The sequence below is a fragment of the Pelodiscus sinensis genome, chromosome 4 (genome assembly GCF_049634645.1).
Source record: "Pelodiscus sinensis isolate JC-2024 chromosome 4, ASM4963464v1, whole genome shotgun sequence".
NCBI lineage: Eukaryota > Metazoa > Chordata > Testudines > Trionychidae > Pelodiscus > Pelodiscus sinensis.
This window is the reverse complement of record NC_134714.1, coordinates 115650878-115672620: the sequence shown is the minus strand read 5'-3', so window position 1 is coordinate 115672620 and position 21743 is coordinate 115650878. Positions and strand designations below refer to the sequence as shown.

Below are 21743 nucleotides of genomic sequence, written 5' to 3'. Positions count from 1 at the left end.
TTCTCAGTGGTGGTCTCCTCAATTGGATTGACTTGCATTGTTGTAGTCGTAAATGAAACCACGGCCTGATACTTGAATGCATTGCTTAAATGTCGAATCATAGGACGGGGAATTGGGAGTTGATTTTATTCTTAGTTTTGCTACTGACTTGCTGTGTGAATGGGAAGTCGCCTGATCTCTGCCTCCATTTCACTATAGGAAAGTCATAGAGTGCTTTGAGATCCTTTGAAGACAGGCATTCCAGAAGTGCAAATCAACATCTGGACATCAAAAGGGGCTGATACTGGCTGCAGTTAGCTTGTGTCTCATTAGGTCATTGAGGGCCAGACTGCCAAGTGCTCAGCACTAAGAGTTGGGGCAGGAGTTTCCAAAGCACTTAGCACATGTTTCTCTGTGTTAAAGTCCAGGTTTGCTGAGGAGCTGTGCTATTGATGTTCTGAGCTCCTCTGAAAACCTGTCTTTGAAATGTGAAAAATATGCACTAGGTAGTGCTAATTCAGATAGGGTTTTTCAAAGAAAAACTGCACATCCTCATATCTCAAGATGGAAGTGTCACTGGTAGCAGGTTGCTTGAACTGCTTTTTCAGTCTTGTGTGTAGATATGATGGCTTTAGTTCTAGAGGTTTGGTTATCTTTAAACGACAGTTCGATCACGGCTTGTTTTGGTTATTCACTTCATTGAAGATTGATTCACTTCCCCTTCTGCCCCCTCACAATCTCATTTTTGCAATCTTAAGCAGGCAAGCAGATGTTAGTGCCTGTACTAACTGGACTGAATTGAAAGCAGAGCCCGGTCCAGGGTTTGGAGCTGTGCTGCCTTCATTCAGAATTGGATTGGTCCACACCAAGAAGTGTCCCCAGAGAGACTACAGGAAGCCAGATAGCTTCTTTTAAAATATAATTAAACATAACCAAGAAGAAATTGACTTGCTCTGAAAAAGATCACCCAACTTAGACTCTAATGCAGCCAGTGGCAGTCTTCCAGATCTAGAGCACACACTGACTGCATTTCCAGGGAAGTGTCTAATTAGATGGCATAACAGAGTTCCCTTTTAATTCTGTTTTCCAGACAGCAGATAGCTATTTTCTCTTGTCTGTAGAGGGAATATATGGTATTGTTAGAGGTAGAGGAAGGCATGGCATGGTGAATATATTATATGAAAGATCACTTTCTGGTTTTGATTAATGACACTTGTGTTTCTTGTCTCTAACTTAGGGGTTTTTTATTTTGTTTCTTTGGATGTTTCTGGACTTTCCTCCTGCCTTTGCTCACTTCCCTTTCATGGACATGGCTTAGGTTCCTTATTTATTCCTGTTTTAGGGAACTCAGTCTAAAAAGAGAAACCACCTGGAATAGAAAGGAAAGAAAACAAAGTGAAATGAGGTAAACCTCGCATAACAAGCTGCCTGTCTACCTTCATGCCCTTTCTTTTAAACAAGAGGCATGAACCATGGTAATCCAATAAAGCAGAAGAAGAGCTGGCTTGTAAGACAGGAATACTATTTTATTTGTGCATGGATGGCATACAGTGTTGCAGCAATGTCGATCCCATAATAGCAAAGAGAGAGATGGAGGGTAGATAGTACCTTGATCTGAGGAGCTCCATGTAATCTCAAAAAATTCTAGCAGAATTTGGTCCAATTAAAGGTATTACCTCACCGTCATTGTCTCTCTGACAGGCTTCAGTGGGAGTAATCATTCAGAAAGGCACATGCTGAGATGTTTTTCAACGCAGTCTAGGAGATTTAGACACTTGACTGCCCCTCAGATTAATGGGAGTTGTGTGTCTTAACTAGGGATGTTAGCTAACCTAATTTTTGGTAAACATGTAACCGCTGAATTTTTTCAGCAGTTACATGTTTACATACGGTGGAGAAGGGAGCAGGTGGGAGCTAGTGCTCAAGAGAAGCCAGCTCCCACCTGCCCCCCACTGGAGCCAGCTCCCACCTTCCCTCCCTTGCTGCTGCTGATACATGCTCTCATCTCTAGTCTTAACCCATTGGGCCTCCTTTTTTTTTTTAAATCTCAGCTGTACTCCTTTGGCCTCAGGACTTTACAGTAGAAACACACTCTAAGTTGCTCTGGGATGTTAGTACAGGGGGTTCTGTATTTAATACTCATTTGGGTTCATTCGTGTGTCCCTTGTGTTTCTGTTCTTGTTACGATGGCGTGTGGCCTTGTGGTTTGACGTGATAGAGGAAGGTAGACAGTGTAACCAGTGTTTCAACTTCTAAAACCCTGGTATGGAAATCGTGTGAGGTCAGAGGGCCCAGAGTTGATTTCCCACAGATGGGGGGTGGGTGGGAAGGGAGTGTGGAAGCCCTGAGCCTGACTGCAGGATCTGGCTTCCTGCTCTGACACTCCTGCTACCCCCAGCTGATGGAATGGCAGCGCATGAACACGCTGACTGGAGGCTTTCCGTATGTCACTTTATTGAATTTTAATCTGAACAAGCAGATCACTTTTGTACCCACTATTGTGCATTTGCCCCAAATTTGGGGCTGCATGGACAATGGCTCTTAAGGCTTGTCAGTTGATACCTGAGGCCACACAATGGCCTGAGAAGGGCACACCTGAATAACTCCATGGCTCCTTGCCTAGAAAGAACATAGACTGGTTTGGTGATCGTGTGATCAGTCCCATTTGGGAGGCACCAACACCCAGAAGAATGGTGGTTTTCCCTCTGCATGAGCAAGGTTATAAAGGTATCCTGAGGCTGCCTCCATCTTGTCTTCATTCCTGCCCTTGGCTCCAGAAGCACCTTTGATAAGGACATAGGGCCCGGAAAGCTTTGTGGACCCATCCTAACATAGGATATACACCAGAGACTTGTAAGCTTGCAGTTGGTTACATCTCTGCTAAGAGCCTGCATTAAGAACTTGGTGACTCATTTATGTAATGTGTTTTCTTTACCAATCTTACTCTCAACCTTTTCTTTCTTTTTATTAATCTTTAGATTTTAGGATTGGCCCAGCGTGATCTTTTGGGTAAGATCTGGGGTATAAATTGACCTGGGACTGCGGCTGGCCCTTTAGGACTGGGAGAACGTATCTGGAGTTGGTGAGATTGGTTTTATAACCTCTCATCTGTGTAAGGCATAGTTGTGGCACAGGTAAAGCTAGAGTATCTAAGGGGGATTGCTTATGAGACTTCTTGCTGCCTAAGGTGGCAGATGACGTGCTCTGTGTGACTGGTTTGGTGCCTTATAGGGAAGAACCCCAATCTTGAGATGTAAAGAGCCTGTTCTGAGCAATTCTCCCTGTTTTGACCCTCCCAGATCATCTGTTATATTACACCCCCGCTGTTCCCATTAGCCAGAATCTTGGCCAATGGGAGCAGCAGGACACGGTACCTGGGCGCAGCAGGGGACACACAGCCAGATAAGTGCCCTCCATCCCTTTCAAGCCCAGACCCCGCACCCTCAGCCCACTCTTGCACCCTCCCTCCTGGCCAAACGCTACGCCCTCCCTTGCTCCTGCCCCCTGGCCAGACACCATGACCCCAGCCCACTCCTGAACCCTCCCTTGTTCCTGCATCCTCTTTCCCAGCCTGGGACCCCACCCTCAGGCTGCTGTTGCATTCTACCTCCTGGCCAGATACCCCCTCCTGTACCCAAACTCCCAGCCAGACCCCCACTCCTAGCCCATTCCAGCGCTATCTCCCACTCAACCCCCCAACCCTCACTCTGTCCTGCATCCCCATCTCTATCATGCTCCCTGGCAGCCTCCTTCTGCACACTGAGACCCTCATATTTGGCTTCACTCCAGAGCAGTGTTTCTTAAACTTTTTAAGACCGAGGAACACCAAACAATAATTTTCTTTTATGAGGAACACCAAGGATTTTTTGTTGGGGTTGGGGGGGAGGGAAGGTCAGGGGAGAGTCATTGAGCAAAAAAACGGCTCAGGGGGAAGCTGTTGAGAGTTGTTCAGTTGAGGGGGGGGGGAGTTGCCTGTCTGTTTAAGGGCGGCCATAATTTTGAACTCTGTTCTCCGCGGCGCACCTCCAACTGCCTCGTGGCACACCGGTGTGCTGCAGAACACAGTTTAAGAAACACTGCCCCAGCGCCTAGGTGGGCTTTCAAAATCTTCTAATCCCAGGACCTCAAAAATTAATCTGGCCTGTGGGAAGCCCTGAACCTTGGTCCTGCCTGTCCTCTCTCTTTCTTCTTCCTCCCCTTCCCGTGAGAGGATGGAGTGAGATGTCTCAGTTGGGGGACGTATTAGCGAGAATTGGGGGGATGCCTCTTTGTGTGTAGCCCCTGACTGAATTTTTTTCTATGGATTAGTGGCCCCCAACCCAAAAAAGGCATTTTGCCATCATGGGTGGTTGGCTAGTGGTCCACTAAAAGGTTTGTGTTGACCAGGTTGGGCTGTGGGCCGAAAAGTATGAGCCGCTGCTCTAGTCCAGGTCCTGTCTCAAGAGTGGCCAGCAGCAGATGCATGAGAGGAAGGTGTAAATGTTGTTGCAGTTAAGCCAGGGATGGAGACTTTTTGAGAGAGAGGGAGGAGGGTAGGGAGAGGGGGTCAGAAACCACTGACCCCTGGCTCCCAAGTGAGAAAGAGGAAGAAGAAAAGCCTCACAGATGTGGCCCCCAACTGAGAAGCAGAAAGGACACCTCACTCCCTTTGAGCTCCAGCCCCACAGATGAGGGGAGGGGAAGGCACCGAGGCTCAGGGCTTAATCCCAGGATTAGATGAATTCTTCTGGAGATTAGTAGATTTTGTGGGCCCTCCCTAGGTTCTGGGGTGGGGCCAAAATAAGAGGCTCAGAGGAGGGACTGCTGGGAAGCAGGCTTGGAGTGTGGGGTTCTGGGGAGAGGGAAGACAGAAGGGGGCTTTCCTGGGGAGGGGGGCATGGGCTATATAGGTTTCCCATCCATGCAGTAGGCAGATAATGGGATAATTTCCTCCTTCCCACATGTTTGGTCTCATGTTTGTCTTCAATAGTTGGGGTTTAAGCCAAACTCATATTAAGACCTTGAATATGCCTTCATATTGTACTAGAGTTTTCCTTTTAAACTGTTTTACAAACAATATTGTGGGCCTGGTGAAATTCTACTCTTGAAGAGGAAGAGTTATGTAGTACAGTCTCTTCACCAACCAATCGACATCCCAATATCTTCATTCATCTAATTTAAGTGTAATTTCCTGATGGTTCTCAAAGTTTTGCATGACTCCTGATGTACTGTTGAGGAGGACAGACTTCCCATTTTACCAAATCAATCGCTTAAATCAGGGGTGGGTTACCTTTCTTGGTTGGGGGATCACAGTCCCCCCCCCCCAAAAAAAATCAGGGTCTGCATACAAGTGAGAAGCGAAAAACAAAATAAAACCCTCAAACCCTCACTGATACAGCTCCAGACTGGGAAGGAGAAAGATGTACCTCACACTCTCCTCACACACCAGAGCCTAGGGGGACCCAGCCTAGTAGATTTTGTGTGTTCTGGTCCTGTGGGAAGGTCACCGGGGAGGCTGGAGCACCAGTGCAGACTCCCCAGTACTGGGGAGGGGGCTGAGTCTAGGGGGGCCGAGGCCAGATCCAGACAAGCTGGGGACTGCCTCTAGCCTCTGGGCCTGAGGTTCCCCACCCCTGCCTTAAATCATGGTAAGGTGAAAAATAGGGACAGACTGAGGGGAGACTGCTGAGACTATGGGTGTCACGACTGTGGGAGCAGTCCATGTGAACTTGGGACATAACCTTGTGAACTCGTTCAGTCTCATTTTAAACCTGTCAGAGTGATATAATGCTGGAAGAGCTTACACTTGACGTAGGATATAACTTATTGTGATAAACAAGTCAACTTTGTTGGCATAAAAGACCTTTCCTCCAGGGAGGTGTTCACTGATGTCCATTCAGACACTGTTATGGTTTGCTGACATTTCCTGCCCAGTAAATCTCCCTGGGAGCATTGCCAGATTCTTACCCGCTCTCTGGTTTTGTGTTTTTTAAAGCCTGGGAGTGGCCAGCCTGTTGCAAGTCTTGCTATGACTTAAAATTTCCAACTTCTCAACTGAGGGTGACTTTCTTCCCTTTAAAAAGTATCCACAGTGGGGTGGGAAGGAGAACATAATGGCTCTGAAGAACAAGACTATGGATCCAGTCACTGTTCTTTTTGTCCTGGATATCCATAATACCCAACAAGGAGTAAGTGTTAAGAGAGCTACTCTGAGAAGGAGACCATACAAAAAAAGATCAGTCTGGCAGTTTAAGACCATAATGATGATCTAAGAACACAACAGACAAGTATGAAAAACATGCATTCTCACAGTGCACAAAAAATTGGTGCTTCAGAGATACCATAGGTGTCTGAAAACAAATCGGGGATGTTAGTGGTTAACCTCATTATGGTTAATGGACGGAGAGGGAAAGGGCTGGAGTTGTGGGCGGGGACCCCCTGTGGACAGGGGCTGCTGCCAGATCACTCTCTGTTCACAGGGAGTTTGGACCCATTTAACTGGTTAACTGGCTAAATTTAACATTTTACCAGTTAACTAATTGGGATTTTGAATCCCTTGAACAAATGGGGTTCCTTTAGTCATGTTATGTGGGCTCCGTGAATATTAGCATCTTTCTCCAGAAGTTCTCATATCCCTGTACAAATGTGCTACAAGACTCCAAACTCCCTTTGTGATGCAGGTAAGAATTATCCCTTCCCATTCCTGTGGCACAGAGAAGCAGTGTGTGAAAAGCATTTGCCCATATCCTCTAGGCAATTCTGTAATAGAGCCAGCAATAGTAATTAGGACTCTTTACTTTGTCCTTCAATCTTAAAACTCTAGGCATTCTCTCTGTTTTCTACCTTGAGTGCCACTCCACTGAAACACTGTGGCTGTGTCTACACTGGCCACTTGTTCTGGAAAATCGGCTGCTTTTCCAGAATAACTTGCCAGCTGTCTACACTGGCCCCTTGAATTTCCGGGAAAGCACTGACAATCTACTGTAAAATCATCAGTGCTTTTCTGGAAAAACTATGCTGCTCCCGTTCAGGCAAAAGTCCTTTTCCGGAAAACTGTTCCGGAAAAGGGCCAGTGTAGACAGCACAGATTTCTTTTCCGCAAAAAAGCCCCGATCGCGAAAATGACAATGAGGGCTTTTTTGCGGAAAAGCGCGTCTACATTGGCACGGACGCTTTTCCGGAAAAAGTGCTTTTCCAGAAAAGCATCCTGCCAATGTAGACGCGCTTTTTCCGGAAATACTTATAACGGAAAACTGTTTTTGTATTTACCTCAGTGCATTATATAGTATTAATCTTTGCGCAAGATATGCCTTTTGAGGGTTATTTGAAAGCTAAAGTTGGATCATTATCATCCTGGTAAAATGTGTGGCAATACTATATGTAAAGTTGTATGATTTAATTGCGGGTGCAACTTAAGCTGCACTTTGGCTGCTAAGAGGCTTTTGCCCACCCCTGCTGTAGCAGCACAGCTGTGCTTCTGTAAGGTGTGCAGTATAGATGTCGGTTGAAACCTATTCCAAGTCTGACAAAACCAGTTCCTCAGAGACAGAGGGCAAGCTGATGCCTTGGCCAGGTGACACCAAACTCAGTAGGCCATGTCCTGCCAATGAGTACCTGCTTAGCAAGAAAGAGGGCATGGGCAGACAATCTGCCTTTTAGCAAAGAAACAGCATGGGCTTCCCATCCATGCAGTCTGCCTGTCACCATCCTCCCAATTGGAAATGTTTCTCTAAAGGACTGTATGAAAAGAAGGGGCAGTCACCCCATATTCCCCTCCTCTTTTTGTCCATCTCTTAACTGCACAAGGAGGACTGAGGAAAGCATCCTAAGGAATTTAGCCAGTAAGACTGTTGAGGACATGTGAGGAGAGAAATACTGCTTTGAATTGAACAGAGCATGTTAAGTTAGACACTTGGTTTTTCCTGGTATCCATTTCTGGCTTTTAAGTCTTATTACTTGTATTCATTGAAAATATTGTTTTATTGTTTTATCTAAACTGGAGTGTTAACAAGGTTTGTGCATAGAATTTCTAGCAATAAAATTACAGATTTTATATGAGCTTGTATGGTCCCGAAGAGGATTGGGCAGTACAAGATGGGCATTTCTGGGCAAAGTCTGGGAGTGGGCTAGGGTCCCCCTGCAGTGTAATTTAGGCTCATAAAAGCCGAAGTGTGACATGCAGGATACAAGTGCACACAGATACAGGGGGGAGTGACTTAAATGCTGGAGGGTGGGGGAATGGCAGCACAGGGAAGCACAGTCTGGAGGCTCCTTAACCCCTCCCAGACAGACCCCTACTCCCAGTCTGCTTTAGCACTCTACCTCCCATTCAGATCCCTCCCCCCACCATCACCTTCTCCTGCAGCCCTCTCCCTGCAGCCCCCTCCTGCACCCTGAACCCCTCATTTTGGCCTCACCACAGAGCCATGGGGGGCTTACAAAATCTACTAACCCTGAGACCTCAGAAAAGTTAATCTGGCCTGTGGGAAGCTCTGAACCTTGGTCCTCCCCGCCCTTCCCTGGCACTCCAGCCCCATGGTGGAGAGGAGTGAGGTGTCTCAGTTTGGGGCCACATCAGTGAGGATTAGGGAGGGTTATTTTTTGGGGGGTGGTTGTCTCTCTTTTGATATTTCCATTCTTACCAGTTATATATGCCCACATATGTTATCACTCCAGTAGCATGATATGAATGATTTAGTATTTAAGGTGTATTTAGAGATATGCAAAAGCATTTTGTCATCATGGGTGGTTGGCTGGTGGTCAACAGAAAGGTTTCAGCCAAAAAGTTTGAGAACCACTGGTCTAGATACACCCTTAGTATATCACACTCCAGTACTCTGACTAGTAGTAATAATAATGGGCCAGTTCCCTCAGCATTTCTCTGTGAATTCAAATCTGTTTTCTGCCCAGTGTATCTATTTTATACGAAGTCTAATTTCAGATGTGCATTCTTTCCCAGAACAGGTAAAAATTTTGCCAACCTAAACATAGTATGTAGTGTGCTCTTTACTTTCCCCCTTTGGGGTTTTTGCTCATATTATTAGTGCTTTTTTTGTTATACCTTGTGTGAAAATAGAGATGTGCTATGAAGTGAAAACATTTATCACGTCAATGCTCAGTATTTGTATTTGAGGCTTAAGATCTTTTGGTTTAATTACTATTTTATCAGTTTCAAGAGATCCTTGTTGTTTCTATCATATTTTAATATACAAAGAATGTGCTGTTATTTTCGAGACCTTTATGCTTTTAAATTGTAGCTATTCTCTGTACTTGATTTCTTAGTAAATTACATTTTGCCTTTTAGTGTATAGTTCAGCATGGAAACATTACTTTTCTCACGGGAAAAGCATAGATTTACACATAAACAGTCTATCCAGTACTGACAATAAATCTAGTCATGTATCTAACGATCTTGGGGTTCATTTAAAAAACAAACCAATGAAAGAGAAAGGAATAAAGCAACTAAAGCTTCTAAAGAGACCTGTTGCAGGTTAGCCAGGTGTTATATCCAACCCCTACCTTCAGGGCACATCTACAAATTCCTAGGATCATAATATTGTTTCTAAATTATAATCTTGCACAAACATCTCCTCTCTAAAATGCTGTGTTTCTACATAGTCCTGTTTTTTGTTTCTACTTTAAAGCCCACTGCTATGTACCCATGTCCAAGCTGTTGAATGGCTTCTGAGGTTTACCATTACCATAGATGTTTGTTTACTTGTAAAGGCACCATATGGGTGTACCCTCATGGAGATGATTGCAGAATCAGGGCTTTAATTAACTGTCACTGTTTTCTGTGTATCTTGGGAGTAGTGCTTGCTCAGTGTGAACATGAGAGAGGCACACGCCCAATAATATATTGGTTCCTGCCTGCTGGGGGGGAGGGGAATGCGTGTAATCGAACAAGATAAGCTTGGGGTTATCAGTTTATCAGTTAATTGTGTAGTCGTCTGTACTTGACGTGCACCTATTGTTGGCACATTATAGTCTTAAAATTACCAGCCTAGTAAACAAGGTTGTAAGTAGCTAGTCCCACCATGTTTATTTTTCACAGTGATTCTCGAGCTGCTCAGTTATTTTGTGTTTGTGTCATGTGCACATGCCAAGAGCATAGCTTAAGGGTTTGATTCTGAGAGTTAAGTGTGTGTGGCGGGGGGAAGGGAATCTGGAGAGGTGGTGGTGATCCTGTTAAAATATATATTGAATAATAACCCTTTCAGTTTTGTAAGCAGCTTGAGTCTCAGCTCATTTAAGCCTGAATGGTATATGTCCCCATAGGACGCTTGTAATGCCCCTACATCCCAGAGAGATGTGTGATTGAATGAGTAACTTTCATCTTTACAGCATATGGGCCAAGTCTGTCTGAGCAGAACTGGGACGCTTCCTGGGGGTGGGGGCTTGAAGACATCTGTCTCTGACCTATCCACACACCCCAACGCTCTACGTGGATGTTATGGAACAGACCAAAGAGCACAGTAAACCCTCCTTTTCCTGTAATAATTGGATCACATTTGATTTGAGGTCACCCCACCAGACGCCTCTCTCTTCAATCCCCACTGAAGCAGCTGGCAGTTTCATAGCTGATTTTAATCCAGAATCGGTTTTGGTTTGTTCCCTGCTTCCTGGTCTCTGCATACATCATGTATTTGCCTTTTTGCTCCTGAAAGATACAAGGGGGAGAGCAAGAAATTTTAGCAGCTCACTAGTTACGTGCTGACTGACTTGTATTTTCGCTGGCAAATGAGACATCTAGCTGCTAAATCGAGAGGGAGGGATGTAAAGGTGCCAGCAAAATTTTACAATACTGTATTTTTAGAAATTCTTTGGTTTCCTGTGGATGAGATCAGCCCTTGCTCTGTCTCTTTTCCCTGGCAGTCCTTCAGATTAGCTCTTCTTATATAAAGGTCTTGTCCACACTTCAGGGACTATACTACATAACTATCACATAGCTGTAGCAATGTCCACATAACCCCATACAGAAGTGTTTCTCAAAGTGGTCAGTGGACCCACTCTGAGAGAGCTGCTACTGGGCCATTCTGGTTTGTTTACTTTTGCGGCTCCCATTGGCTGTGGTTTGCCATTTAAAGCCATGGGGAGACTCAGGAAGCAGCATGATCAAACCGGAGCCGCCCAGTAGATGCTTTCTCAGAGTGGATGTGCAGACCACTTTGAGCAATGTTGCCATAGAGTAGACACAACTTACGTTGGCAGAAGGAAAGTTTCCATTGCTGTAGGAAAAACCACCATTCTAAATGGCAGTAAGATAGGTCAGCGGAAACTTTCCTTTAAGCTGATGGTTATGTCACCCCTGAGTAAAGTAGAGAAATCATTCTGAATTTTAATTGTGAATCAGGCCAAAGACTGAAGCTTTAGACTGGTTAAAAGATAGGAAACAAAGGGTAGAAATAAATGGTCCGTTCTCAGCATGGAAAGAAGTAAATAGTGGTGTCCCCTTGGGGTCTGTTCTGGGACCAGTCCTTTTCAGCATATTCATAAATGATCTGGAAAAGGGGGGTAAACACAGAGGTTGCAAAACTTGCACGTAGTACAAAACTACTTAAGATTGTGAAGTCCAAAGCAGACTGTGAAGAGCTACAAAAGGATCTTTCAAAACAGAGTGACTGCATTTATCAACATGACATTTCATTTGCCATTTTGTCACCCAAAGTAGTGCATGTTGGAAAACAATCCCAATTATACATACAAAATGATGAAGTCTAAATTAGACGTTACCACTCGAGAGAGGTCTTGCAGTCATTGTGGGATAGTCCTCTGAAAAATCCACTCAAAAATCCACTCAATGTGCAGCAGCAGCCAAAAAAAGGAACAGAATGTTAGGAATCCATAAGAAAGGGAGGATACATAATAAGACAGAAAATATCCTATTGCCTCTATATAAATCCATAGTACATCCATGTCTTGAACACTGCATGAAAATATGGTCACCCCATATCAAAAAAAGATATATAGGATTTGGAAAAGGTTCAGAAAAGGGCAACAAAAATTATTAGGGGTATGGAACAGCTTCCATTTGAGGAGAGATTAAGAATACTTGCACCTTAGTCCTCTTTTTTTTAAGAGGCGATCAGTGTTGCCTGTAAGAGGTGCGCCTTTGCGGACACGCAGGAGAAATTCAAATGCTGCCCAGCTGATTAGCAGAGCACCCACAGTTGGGTTGTTTCTACTGGTGGTGCACACTGGCACCTGCTTCAGTACACATTAAAATTTTATTCTTCACGTGGATGGAAAAATCCACACATAGTTCTAAAAGATTAATGGAAACATTGGATGTGATTAAGATCTATAAATCATGACTGGTGTAGAGAAGGTAGATAATGAAGTGCTATTTACTCCTCCTTATAACACAAGAACTAGAGGATCACCAATTGAAATTAATGGGCAGCTGGTTTTAAGACAAATAAAAGGAAGTCCACCTAGAAATAACAAAAAGTCAAACTGTGGTGCTCTTTGCCAGAGGATGCTGTGAAGGCCAAGACTATAAGAGGGTTCAAAAAGAACTAATAAACTCATGGAGGATACCCATTAATGGACCTATTAGCTAGGCTGGGTAGGGATGGTGTCCCTAGCCTCTGTTTGCCAGAAGCTGGAAATGGGTGACAAGGATGAATTACTTGATGTTCATTCTCTCTGGGGTACCTGGCATAGCCATTGTCAGAAGACAGGGTACTGGTCTAGATAGTCTGGCCCAAAATGGGCATTCTTATGTTCTTTGGAAGGGCTACATTCCATCCTTATTTTGTGGTGGCCTTTGAAATGTGAATAGCTTGGCACTGCTGAGCATAACGTTAAAGCAACTCTTCAGATAAGTGCTACTGTGCCACAGCACTTTAAAACTGCCACCCTCCTTGCGGAAAGAGGAATATAGGGGTTACCGAAAGAGCATGTTTGCTCTTCCACTAAAAAAAGTGGAAGAACAAAAGCATCCCTGGATGCAGAAGAGTTTTTCTGGGATCTCTCCGGAATCCTGAAAAACTCTGCAGTCTAGCCTTACCCTCGCTGGGTTGAGGCAGGATGTGTGGGCTCTGGGGTGGGAATGAGTGATTTGGGTGTGGGAAGGGGTGAGAGGTGCAATCTCTGGGAAGAAATCTGGATGCAGGAGGAGGTGGAGAAGAGGATGCTGGGTCGGGGAGGTAGCTTCAGGCCGGGCAGTGTTGGGGTCAGATGGAGGGTTGGAGTACTAAGCAAGCCACAGGCTTGTGGATATGAGGGTGCAGGAATTTGGATTGGGGTATGTGAGGGGCTCAGGACAGGGGGTTTCGGTGTATGATAGGTTCAGATCTAGGGTCTGGGGGAAGGAGGAGTGCAGCAGTGTTATGATGCTGTGGGCAGATGGGGGCTTGGCCTCAATTGGGGGTTTGTTGGCCAGGCTTCATTTTTAAATAAAATACTATGTCAAACCCAAAAAGTTTCTGCATTGTCTTTATTTATGAAAAGGGAGGGAACCTGTTTTTAGTCAGGGGTCACTGACCCACAGAAAAGTCAGTTGGGGCCACACAAATGAGATGCAAAATAAAAACTCCTCCAAAACCCCCACAAGCCTCACTAATGTGGCCCCAGCTGTGCTGGTGGGAGCAGGGGACATGGTATTGGGGAAGAGTGCCAGCGGGTACCAGGACAGGGGACAGGGTGCTGGGTAGGGTGCCAATGGGTGCTGGGGCAGGGATCAGGGTGCTTGTAGGTGCTGGGACAGGAGACTAGGTGCTGGGGCAAGGGACAGGGTGCCTGTGGGTGGTGAGGCAGGGTACTTGTGGGGGCCTGAGCAGGAGGAGGAGACCAGGACCAGTACCTGGGGATCCTGCAGCTGCAGGCCAAGGCCCAGGAAGTGCGTGGGCTGCTCCCCCAAGCCCTAAACAGTAGCATGGTACCCGAAATCCTGGTTCGTCGTGTGCCTGATGCCTTCCTGTTTGGGCTGGGAACGTGGGGAGGGGGAGTCCCAGACCGCGCCAGCTCCAGCTGGCACACTGGAGAATTATTCCCCTCTGCCTTCCGGGTGGGGGGGAGAGAGGAGAGTCCCAGACCGTGCCAGCCCCAACCTAAAAGGATGGTCCGTCATGCGCTGGGGACTTTGTGCTCCTGCTGCCTTCCTGCGCACGGGGAAGGGGTTTGGTGTCCAGGACTGAGCCAGCTCTGTCTGCTCAGGCAGTGCGTATTGCTGCGGGGAGGGGAGGGAAGGAGTAAGGCGCAACCCAAGCAGTTGCGGTTGGTGTGGTCTGGGACTGCCCCCACTCCCCGTTCCCACTGCCCAAGCAACTGGAGCTGGCGTGCTATTCCACTGCTTCCTGCCTGCAGGGTGGGTGGGGAGAGGGAAGTCCCAGACCATGTCAGCCCCAACTGCTTGGGCAGCGCGTGTTGCCTGAGCAGCTGGAGCCGGTGTGCTGGGGACTTTATTCCCCTGCTGCCTGCCTGTGGGGGAGAGGGGAGTCCCAGACCATGCCAACCTCTCGGGAAGCTTGCGCCTTACTCCTCCCTTCCCCGCGGCAGCACGAGGTACCTGAGCAGCCAGAGCCGGCGCAGTCCGGGACACCCAACCCCTTTCCCGTGCACAGAAAGGCAGCAGGGAAACAAAGTCCCCAGCATGCAATGGGCTGGAATTTTAGGTATCGCACCAGCTATTCGGGCGGGAGGAAGAGCAGCCGGCACACTTCCGGTACCAGGTGTGCAGCTGCAGAACTCTTCCCATCCCACTGGAAGCCCGCGCTACCTCTGTTGTTCCTGGAGGTAGCATCAGCGTGGCATTCATCTTGGGGAATGGGGCATTGAGGGGGGCCCCCCAAAAGCCTCGTGATCGACTGGTTGGACCCCCAAGATCGACCAGTAGATCGCGATCGACAGGTTGGTGACCACGGCTGTACAGGATAAACTTAAAAAACAACAAATAGTCTGGTAGTACTTTAAAGACTAACAAAACATGTGGATGGTGGTATGAGCTTTCATGGGCACAGCCCACTTCTTCAGATGACCAGAGTGTTGGATGTCCAGAATTAAAATAAATGGGGACGGGGGGGGGGGGGGGGGGACAAGAAGAAGCAGAGGGTATAAAAATATCAAGGGGAAAATTGAGCTGTAATGTAACAGGAAAAACAAATAGTCTATAAACACCTAAAGATTGGATAGTCAAAAGAGGCAGATAAAAACCATTGGCAGGCAATAAGAGAGGAAGAGTACGAACAGCAGATCCTAGACAGACAAAGAACTATTGGCATCTTCATTGTTTGGTAGGTTGATAAAGTCCCAGCCATCTGGTATCTTTATTTAATCCATTAGCATAAGCAGGGCTTGACAAATCACTGAATCTACTCACCCATGGTGAGTAGATTTCAGCCAGCCACCCCATTCACCAGCGGCGTGTGCATGCGTAATGCGGGTCTTGCACATGCGCAGTGCAGGGCTGGCGAGTAGGTTTCACCACCGTTTGTCAAGCCCTGAGCATAAGTATCAAACTTTGATACTCACAAATTTGATACTCATGCTAATGGATTAAATAAAGATACCTAATGGCTGTGTTACTGCTTTACAGACCGCAAATGTCTATTTTAGGGATTCACAGAGACCCAGTGTGAACGCTTTTTTTTTCTCCATTAGTTAGCTCATTTTAATTGTCACACTAGCTATCCCTTCCTAATTCACACAGTTTAGCCTCCACCCCCCGCTGTAAATTTACAGTATGTCTCTTTTACTATGTCTCACAATGAGTCTCTTCTTTTTATTTGGCACTCTAGGCATTACAGTAATATAAATCATACCCAGCAGCTGGCTCACATTGCTGTATGTCATCTCAGGCCCTATTGGACTGAAGTTCATATTTGAAGTCTCTGTTGCAGTGGAAAGGTAAAAAGGAACAGAGGGTCTGCAGAAGAGGAAGGACTTGTGTTCCAGAAATGGGGTGGAGATAGCCACCTTCTTAAACCCCTTATGGATAGTGTGACTTTTGTCCCTAGATCCAAATTGGGATTGATGGTGAGCGGAAACAAGACAATAGAAAATTTGAGAACACAGCTTGCAAGGTCTTCCTGAAACCAGCGAGGAGTCCTGTGGCACCTTAGAAACTAGTATTTATTAGGATATAAGCTTTCATGGGTAAGAACCACTTCATCTGATGAATTGGAGTGGAAGTTACAGTAAATCCTAGCTTCCGGGTTAATGTGCTGCTTCTAGGTCCTCTCTGAGACATAGTGACAGTTACTACTTGCATCCAGCTCACAGTGATGGCGGACTGTCTTCCCTTTTGCTGTTGAATCAGAGTGCAGAGGAGTTGAGGCCGAGAGCTGGGCTGTCAGAGAAAGTGGTGGGAAAGCAGGAGCAGTGCAGCATTTTTGTTTTTTCACTCTACCAAAATTCCACTAACTCTGAAGGAAAAAAAGCAAATGGAGAAATTGCTGTCTGGGTGGAAATGTCTAACTCTAGGTTTTATGAGCTGTCTCTGGGCTAAGAGCTCTTCCAGTAGAAGCCAGGGTTGCTATGGCAATCGAATGAGTTTTCTCCCTCCTGCTTCCTTCCCTGTGAAACCACAAGTGGCCAGATTTTAGTGATGTAAAATCCTGTTTAAAATGTCAGCTGGTTAAACTGCCTGTTTTACTGGTTAACCGGCCCATCACACACCATGCTGCTGGCAGCAAGGGCTGCCCCAACCCGGTTTGGCCCACTGCGTTATCACCAGGCTGCTCAGGCCGGGCCAAGGGTAGGGGTCTGCTCCAGGAAGGCTAGGCAGGGCCTGCCACACTAGAGATGGGCTGGGGAGGGGAGAGGGAGGCCTGGTGCTGGTTAACCAGTTACCCCAGCAAATATGCCGGTAAGCCCTCTACATCCCTACCAGATTCCTCAATGATGATTAATATATTTTTGGTGGTTTTTCAGGGAAGGATGTTTTTCAGGGAATTGATAACATAGTTCTGTCTTTAACCTTATCATGAAAAAAGTGTTTAGACTCTTCTCTCTTTAAATACTTCCCTGTCTGTCCTTCAAAGCTCATAGGGAATGTCTACACTGCACGGCAATTTCGGGATGCCAGAGGTATCCCAAAATAGCTATCCCGCATCTACACAAGCCACACGTTATTTTGAAATATTTTTTAAATAACTGGTGCACACTGTTTCGGCATCCCAGTAAATCTTGTTGCATGAGGGATCGGGGTGGTTCGAAATAGCGTGTTGTTCCGAAATTTGGCACTGTGTCCATGTGCCAAATTTCAAAATAAGCTATTTTAAAATAGATTCCAAATAAGATACACAAATTGTGTATCTTATTTCGAGTTTAGGGTGCTGTGTAGACACACCCTTTTGAGACAACTTGCTCCTGGATTCCTCCCAAATGTGATCTCATTTGCTGGTGTGTAACTATGGTGAGTGAGATGGGCGAAGGCAAGGACTGAACCAGCCAAAAAGAGGCACAGAAATGCAACAGTCAAGTCCAAATGAGCCCAGACATCCTCTCTTTGGGTGGTTCTCCTGCTAACAGCTGTCCACAGACTTTTGCCTTAGAAGTGGCATTGATTAATTATGGACCCTTCTCTTCTTTCCAACTGAATAAACAAATGTGGATTTTATTATCATCCTAGACAACTAATGAGAAACTCCAGACTGGATTCTGACTTCCAATTTTTTTTTAAAGCTCCTACCTTCCTTACATGGAGCTCAATTGGAACTCTGTCTCCTTCCTTCCCCCACTCTTTAGTCACTTTTTCCATAGCAAATATTTAAAGAGTCTTGACCTACCTGAAGCAAACTGAGGTGGTGAGGGTTAAATACTGTATCTAAGTCCCTAATGAGCACTGAAAGCTCAGCTGAACCAGAAAAACTGAAAATTGACATGGGCAAAATCACTAGATGTTTACTGGGCTAAATTTTTCAGGGGACCTACTTGCATGCTTGCATAGGCTTTATACTTGTGTGCACAGATTGGGTGATGATGAGTGTGTTATAGGCTACTACATAACAATTTGCATGAGTAGTCAGTCATATGTTTGCATTCATAATAGAGCTTGCCACTGTTATAGCGTACCAAGTTACTTGCCTATCAAGCTAATAATTTAAATTAATACAAACATATTAATTCGGTAATAGTTTAAAGCTGTAATGCAAGAAATCTTCTAAAAACTGCTCTCAGCATTCCCGTAGGCCCTTTGTGTTAGCTGGACTGATGTCTGGGTTCAGGTGTAATACACTAGGCCTTATGTCTGCCCATTGCAGTTTGTGAAGGCCCACTAATACTAACACAGCAGCACTTAACTGCTTGCAGGAGGCGGGGGCTTTGCCATTAACCCAGCTGGGTACAGGTCCAGGCCCTTTCTTAGCTGGGGCCAGGACATGTTTGTATATAAGAGTCTAGTAAGAGCCCCAAATTAGTGGTCCTGCTGCTTGTACCTGTCTGTTTGCATATGCTGCTTGCCTTCCCCCACACAGCCAACCACAAGCCTGTTGGTGTGCCGTGCACTGACGGGGCTGTGTGGCAGTCCAGATGCCATTAGGCATAGGAGCATCATGGGTGCCATACAGCCTAGCCCTAGGCTTTCTAGTGAGTCGGGTTCCCCTGCAGTGCAGTGGCTCCTGTTCTAGGATATACTAAAATGGCCTCTGAACGCACTTTCCAAATGACTGCCATGTCTTCATTACAGCCAATTAGAGGTCAGGGCTGCACTTGAATGAAAGAACATACATAAGCTCACAGTCCAGGTCAAGTAATATGGGGCTATATTTTATCTTTTGTCCATGCTGCAACAGGCCATTCACAAGCTCAGCGGAAGCGGAGGGTGTCAGACTTCTGTGGTTGAGACATGATCTCACCAGATACTGGTCATAGTTTTTTTCTGGTTTCCCGGGGACTGAAAAGGGGTACTTAGCTCTGGACCTTTCACCCACACAGGATGGTAGAAAAAATACCATCCGGCTCAGCAGATGTATTATTATATAAAAGTCCCAAATAATTGGTCCAGGCTGTGTTGAGAAATCAGGACACAGGTTGCAATAGATAACCACAAAGGCCCATAGCAATGAATTGATATATGTGATAGTAAGTTAAGAGCAATGATACATTGACCAATAGGAAAAGAACACTTTAGCATTAGAAACATCCCCTATTGAACATGCATCAAACGTGTTATCATCTGCATCACTTGGTATAAAAGTGGCACCCCAGCCTACGGGGCAATAGGGAGAAGAAGATACAGTCCTTCAAAGGGCCAGAAGGATGGTACCTGGTGATGGGGAAGGTGAAAATAATGAGAGAGATGATGGGCTAACACCTAAGATTGTTCTAGAAGGAATGATGAAAGTCTATGGTATGGAAATACGGATGGACATTCCCTGTCTTATGAAATTGGGGTGTCTGTGACCGTGCTAACCATATCAATAAACTATATTTGTAAATATCCAGAGTTTCTATGGTGTGAGTGTTGCAACCGTGCACATCTGGGTTCCCAATCATAGAACAGGCCTGCGCAACATACAGCCTGAGGGCCGCATGCGGCCCGCAGGGGCTCACTGTGCAGCCCGTGACAACTACGGGTGGCGCGGCCCCATCCGATCCGCCAGCCAGGCGGAGGAGTGGAGCGCCGCTGGGGAGGGGGAAGTGCGTCAGTTCTCGCCTCTGGGATGCCTGCGTGCAGCTCCAGCGCGTGGAGTTGGGGTGTGAGCCAGAGGGCGGGACGTCGGCAGACGCCAGGATGCTGGTGTGACATCATGGCCAGCGACTGCCGGATTATAAAAGGCAGAAGCCAGGTAGGGGAGAGGAAGGGGCTTGTGCTGAGGGGAGGGGGGCAGGTGAGGAGAAAGGGGAAGACACCAAGGGGCAGGGTGAAGGAGAGACAAATGCCAGGGGGCCAAGCGGAGACACGCGGTGGTGTTTTTTGTTTTGTTTTGTTTTTTTTTTCTTCTCAACAAAAATTTTTAGCCACGTGTTTGGTATTTTTTGGGAGAGCATTCCTACTTGTGGCCCGCAGCCGTTTTCTTTGGAGTAATATGGCCCTCGTCACTTTCCGAGTTGTGCAGGCCTGTCATAGAATAATTGAAAAAATCTTGCCCTATCATAAGAAGGAAACATTCCACCAAAACTGGCCAAAATGTTCCAACTAAAATCACAAACTCTTCAATTGTGAAGAGCTGGAGAGAAGTAGTGATTAAGGCAGGGGCTGACAAAATACAGTGTGTGGTCCGGATTCGGCCCACCAAACCACCAGATCTGGCCCACCACTGTCCTGCAGCCCAGCAGAGCCTCAGGCAGGCTCTCTGCCTGCCCCATCCTCTGCACACCATTCAAAGAAGCCATGTGCGGGGTCCATGTGTATTTATGTGCTGTGCACTCCTTGGAGGCAGGAGAGGGGGCTGCCTCCGCCCCCTGTACATTGGATAAGGCCCCTGGAAGCACTTGATTTCTATGTAAATAGACTGTATTATTGGACGCATTTGATGGAATGAGTAATGTTGCTAATTATGGACCCTTCTTTCTGGTTTCCATCCAGCTCGCAGGAGGAATCATTCTGGGAGTGGCACTCTGGCTCCGTCATGATTCACAGACCACAAATATTCTGTACTTGCATCTTGGTGACAAGCAGGCCCCGAATACATTCTATGTTGGTAAGTACTGCTAGGAAAGATGTGGGTGTGCAGGCAGCGGGGTTTGTATTTATCTCCATTGGTGGTGGTACCCTGCACTACTGTTGCACCCAAGCTGACACGCTCAGAAATGCAAACAGAAAGCACTGTTCATATGTAGATATCCTAAAAACTTAGTGTGTGCCCCTAAGGGGCATATGGCACATTTCATTCCATGTATTAACTTAATATATCTCATATTAGTAAGCTATGGCATGCATGTGCAAATCCTGAATGATTACATGCAACACAGGATACATTTATCTCAAATCCTAGAGTCACAGGTAGGGGTGGGCACAGGGCCCTCTGTGGGCCAGATTTGGCCTGCCAACCAGGTGGATCCAGCCCATGCACACCTGCCACTCCTCTGCTCCCAGGCCAATCAGGGCTTGGGGGCGGGAGGGTTTTGAGAAGTCTCTCACTCCCTGCCCCCACCCTGCAAGCACTGTGTGCCCCTTGCAGGGCGGGGACAGGGAGTGACAGACTTTTCACGCTCCTCCCGCCCCCAGGCCCTAATTAGCCTGGGGCGGGGGAAAGCATGCCATGTCTCCTCCTGCCCTGCAAGGGGGCAGGTGCCTACAGGGAACCGCCAGCTGTTCAGAACAGCTGGCAGTTCTCTGTAGGTGGGGGAAAGGGGTGGGGGCAAAGACTTCACTGCTCTCTGATCCCCCAGGCCAATCAAGATCTGTGGGAGGGGGAGCACGGAAGTGTCTGGCGCCACCCCTTTTGCCAGAGGCCCTGCCCCTTTCTGGGTGGCCCAGAGCCACTTAAAAAATTAGTGAAGTGGTCCCCCCATCTAAAATTATTGCCTACCTTTGGTGAAAGGGGTTAAAATAAAACACATCTTTTCTCTGCAAGCAGGGAAGAATTATTTATTTTGATTTTTACAGGTATCCTTTTAAAAAAAATCTTTAGCTTCATTAGGAAGTTATGTGATGGGACTGGGCATAGGGGGAGGAGGAATTGCTTGTGGTAGCTGTTTTCTAGGATTGTTGGTTTTTTATTGAGAGGCTGTGGAGCAGCTGAAGGAACAGTCAGCAATGGAAAATAAACTGTGGAGACCAGCATGACTCATGTTTTCCAGACACATGTGAGTGTGTTAGGTTTAATGTGATTTCAATAATTGGTCTGCATGCTGACTTGTTGGAAAGGGGAGACCTTTATTTGGTTGTGCTTCTC

General features: G+C 46.5%; 1 protein-coding gene across 1 annotated transcript in view; it reads left to right on the top strand.

The window, feature by feature from the left end:
- The window catches only part of CD81 (CD81 molecule), a 77631-nt gene that overhangs the window by 10985 nt on the left and 44903 nt on the right, over positions 1-21743 (top strand). Inside the window, exon 2 of the mRNA XM_006134911.3 lies at positions 20432-20546. Coding sequence (XP_006134973.1) covers positions 20432-20546 — 115 coding nt within the window. The remainder of the gene's footprint in view (positions 1-20431; positions 20547-21743) is intronic.